This window comes from Anabrus simplex, chromosome 6, assembly GCF_040414725.1.
Source record: "Anabrus simplex isolate iqAnaSimp1 chromosome 6, ASM4041472v1, whole genome shotgun sequence".
In the NCBI taxonomy this organism is placed as follows: domain Eukaryota; kingdom Metazoa; phylum Arthropoda; class Insecta; order Orthoptera; family Tettigoniidae; genus Anabrus; species Anabrus simplex.
Window position 1 is genome coordinate 23,496,305 of NC_090270.1, and position 2,838 is coordinate 23,499,142.

Below are 2,838 nucleotides of genomic sequence, written 5' to 3' on the forward strand. Positions count from 1 at the left end.
TCTTCGTCTTTCTCCTAAAATTATTGAAATAGATCATATTAACTTTTCAGAATGTATTATTTCTTAATTAGTACTAATTAGCTTACTTACCAGTTTCAGTAATGATATAATCTTCAACTGTAAAATGTTTCGTGCAGACTTTGATATTAGGAGTCATATTTTTAATTCGTAGGTCCTGTACACGAATAGCATGCAACCACTTTTTACGGAAAGCATCTTGCTTAGGAAATTGATGGTATGAATACGGTCGACCTTGATTTTGGGACACTGGAACACAGCAATAGTCAGGCATCACAATTTTCTTGTCATCTTTGTTGTCGTAACGATATATTAAATCTTTAATTTCAGCATTTAACTAGGTAACTTCCATTAAAAAAAACTCATAAAAACAAATGACGATCGACAAGCGCATACCGGGTACTACACGTGAGACATCTATCGGTAGTGTTTCAGTACATCCCTATTTTCAAGAAATAAGAATGTGTTGGCACGTTGGCAGACATGGCATCCAGCTGTTGTTTACATTATGGTGGTTGGGTGGTGCTTTCGAATATCAAGCAGGTTTTGCATATTGAACACTTGGGACTTATTACTACAATGACTGTAAAATATATCTGCGTGAATTGTGGGTGCAATGTTAAATGCCTTTTCAAACAATATAGCCCTACAGTGTTGAAACTAGCACAATGTGATAATTGTTTACAAGTCGCAGACAAATATATCGAGTACGATTTAGTTATAATCATGATTGATTTAGTGTTACTTAATAAAAAAGCCTTTCGTCATATACTGTATAATTGTCCGTTTGATAATCACTGGAAATTGGCCGTCATTCTGTTGATAGTTGAAACATACTCTGCATGGGGATCCAAACGAAAGTTTAGTAGAGACATGGAGGTTATGAATGACACATTGGTTAACGACGTGTCTTCCGATTTATTTGAAGGAGAAAGCAGTTATTACCTAACATGTGTTGCTACAACTATTGGGTCAGCGATGTTTTTCTTTGTCGTCGTTGCTTTAAGCTTATTGCAACAACTATATTATCGATCAAAACCGAAGAGTTGTGATTTAGTGATTATGTGGAAAGCTATGGTTTTGTCGAGTTTTGGAAAATTGTTCCCTATATCTGAGCTAATATGGGGTGAAATGAACAATGTACACATATTTCTCTTTACTGCCTATGTTGTTATATCACAATTGCAAGCATATGCAATTGTTTGTGAAACTTCCAAAGTGGCTGCTGGTATTGTAATTCTTTGTGCATTAATAGTGAAATCAGTAGCTATACAGTTTATTTTGACATCATTAGTTTCAATTGGAAACCAAGTTGATCATTGTTGTTGATAAACCAAGAAATTATAGACATTTGTAGTACGTTTTCGACTGAAAGCGTATGATCTTGCAATGATCTTTACCTGTCATTTAATAGAACTGTATATAAAAGGGATGATCATACATCATATAACCTTACTAGTAACGTGTAAAGAGAGTACTAACTGAAAGTGGACATGTGAGAAAGAAATGAGGTGTTGTTATTTACTGTACTTCATAGCACCTGGGTATGTTTTCTTTTTAGTAACATTTTCAATAGACCAGAAACTTTAAGAATGTTCTCTCTTTTTACTTTTCCTAAATGCTTTCATTTTAATGTATTTTAAATAGTCTACTGAAACCTTCAAATCATTGGGTTACAAACTGCGGCAGTGCATAGTTTCCACCATAATTTATACAAAAGATCAACGTTTCATCACCCTGACTTAGACTGTGTATGCTCTCATTGTGGGGAGCCGTGTGGTAGAGAAAGACATGAATCACTGACAAAGTTTTGTTTAACAGAACTGTAAGACTTCATATGTATTTATAGGGCCATTGGCTGCAATTAAACTTTCATTCTTAAAGTATGGTAATAAAGGAGAGTTTCACAGCTGCACTTCCTTGCTAACATCAAACTAATGGTAGAATTTTGATAGGGAATAGCTGTTTTAGAATTTCAGCTTATTTGGCAACAGTTATAAGTTACATTGTAATGATGTGTTGTTGTGAATCATCATATTAACCCGCCAGTAGTCGCTTGGATAAAAATTTTCTTCACTGAGGAAATGACGCCCCCTGTGGGTGGGGGCGGTAGAATAACACCCACGGTAACCCCTGCCTGTCGTAAGAGGCGACTAAAAGGGGCCCCAGGGGCTCTGAACTTTAGAGCGTGGGTTGGCTACCACGGGGCCCTTAGCTGAGTCCTGGCATTGCTTCCACTTACTTGTGCCAGGCTCCTCACTTTCATCTGTCCTATCTGACCTCCCTTGGTCAACTCTTGTTCTTTTCCGACCCCGACGCTATTAGGTTTGCGAGGGCTAGGGAGTCTTTCATTTTCACGCCCGTCGTGGCCCTTGTCTTCCTTTGGCCGATATCTTCATTTTTCGAAGTGTCGGATCCCTTCCTTTTTTCCCTCTGATTAGTGTTATATAGAGGATGGTTGCCTAGTTGTACTTCATCTTAAAACAATAATCACCACCACCACCACCTGAGGAAATGACGCTGTTCACGCTGGGCGATTTTTCGCGCAGCTCCTCAGCAACTCTGTGCATTGCATGGGCAAGAGAAGTAACATGTAACATCTTCGGGTAGAGAAGCTTGAAGCTCTTCCCAGCCTTAATCATGTAGGGAGCAGCATCAGTCACCAATGCGAATACTTTGTTTACCTCCTCATCTGAAAAGGTTGGCCACAGCAAGCCTGAAACAGGAATGCATAAAATAAAGGGTGAACCGTTCAGTTAATGGGATTCTGACATGTCGTACGACTGTAAGATATATTTAACTATCAGAGTCTTCACTGAG

The 2,838-nt window shown here is 38.2% G+C and overlaps 1 protein-coding gene across 1 annotated transcript; it reads left to right on the forward strand.

Moving 5' to 3' along the window:
- Nucleotides 1-520: 520 nt before the first annotated feature.
- Arv1 (ACAT-related protein required for viability 1) lies at nt 521-2,375 on the forward strand. Its single transcript, XM_067148977.2, has one exon. It carries the CDS (start codon nt 598-600, stop codon nt 1,345-1,347), a length of 750 nt encoding a protein of 249 aa, XP_067005078.1. The 5' UTR covers nt 521-597; the 3' UTR covers nt 1,348-2,375.
- The last annotated feature ends 463 nt before the right edge of the window (nt 2,376-2,838 follow it).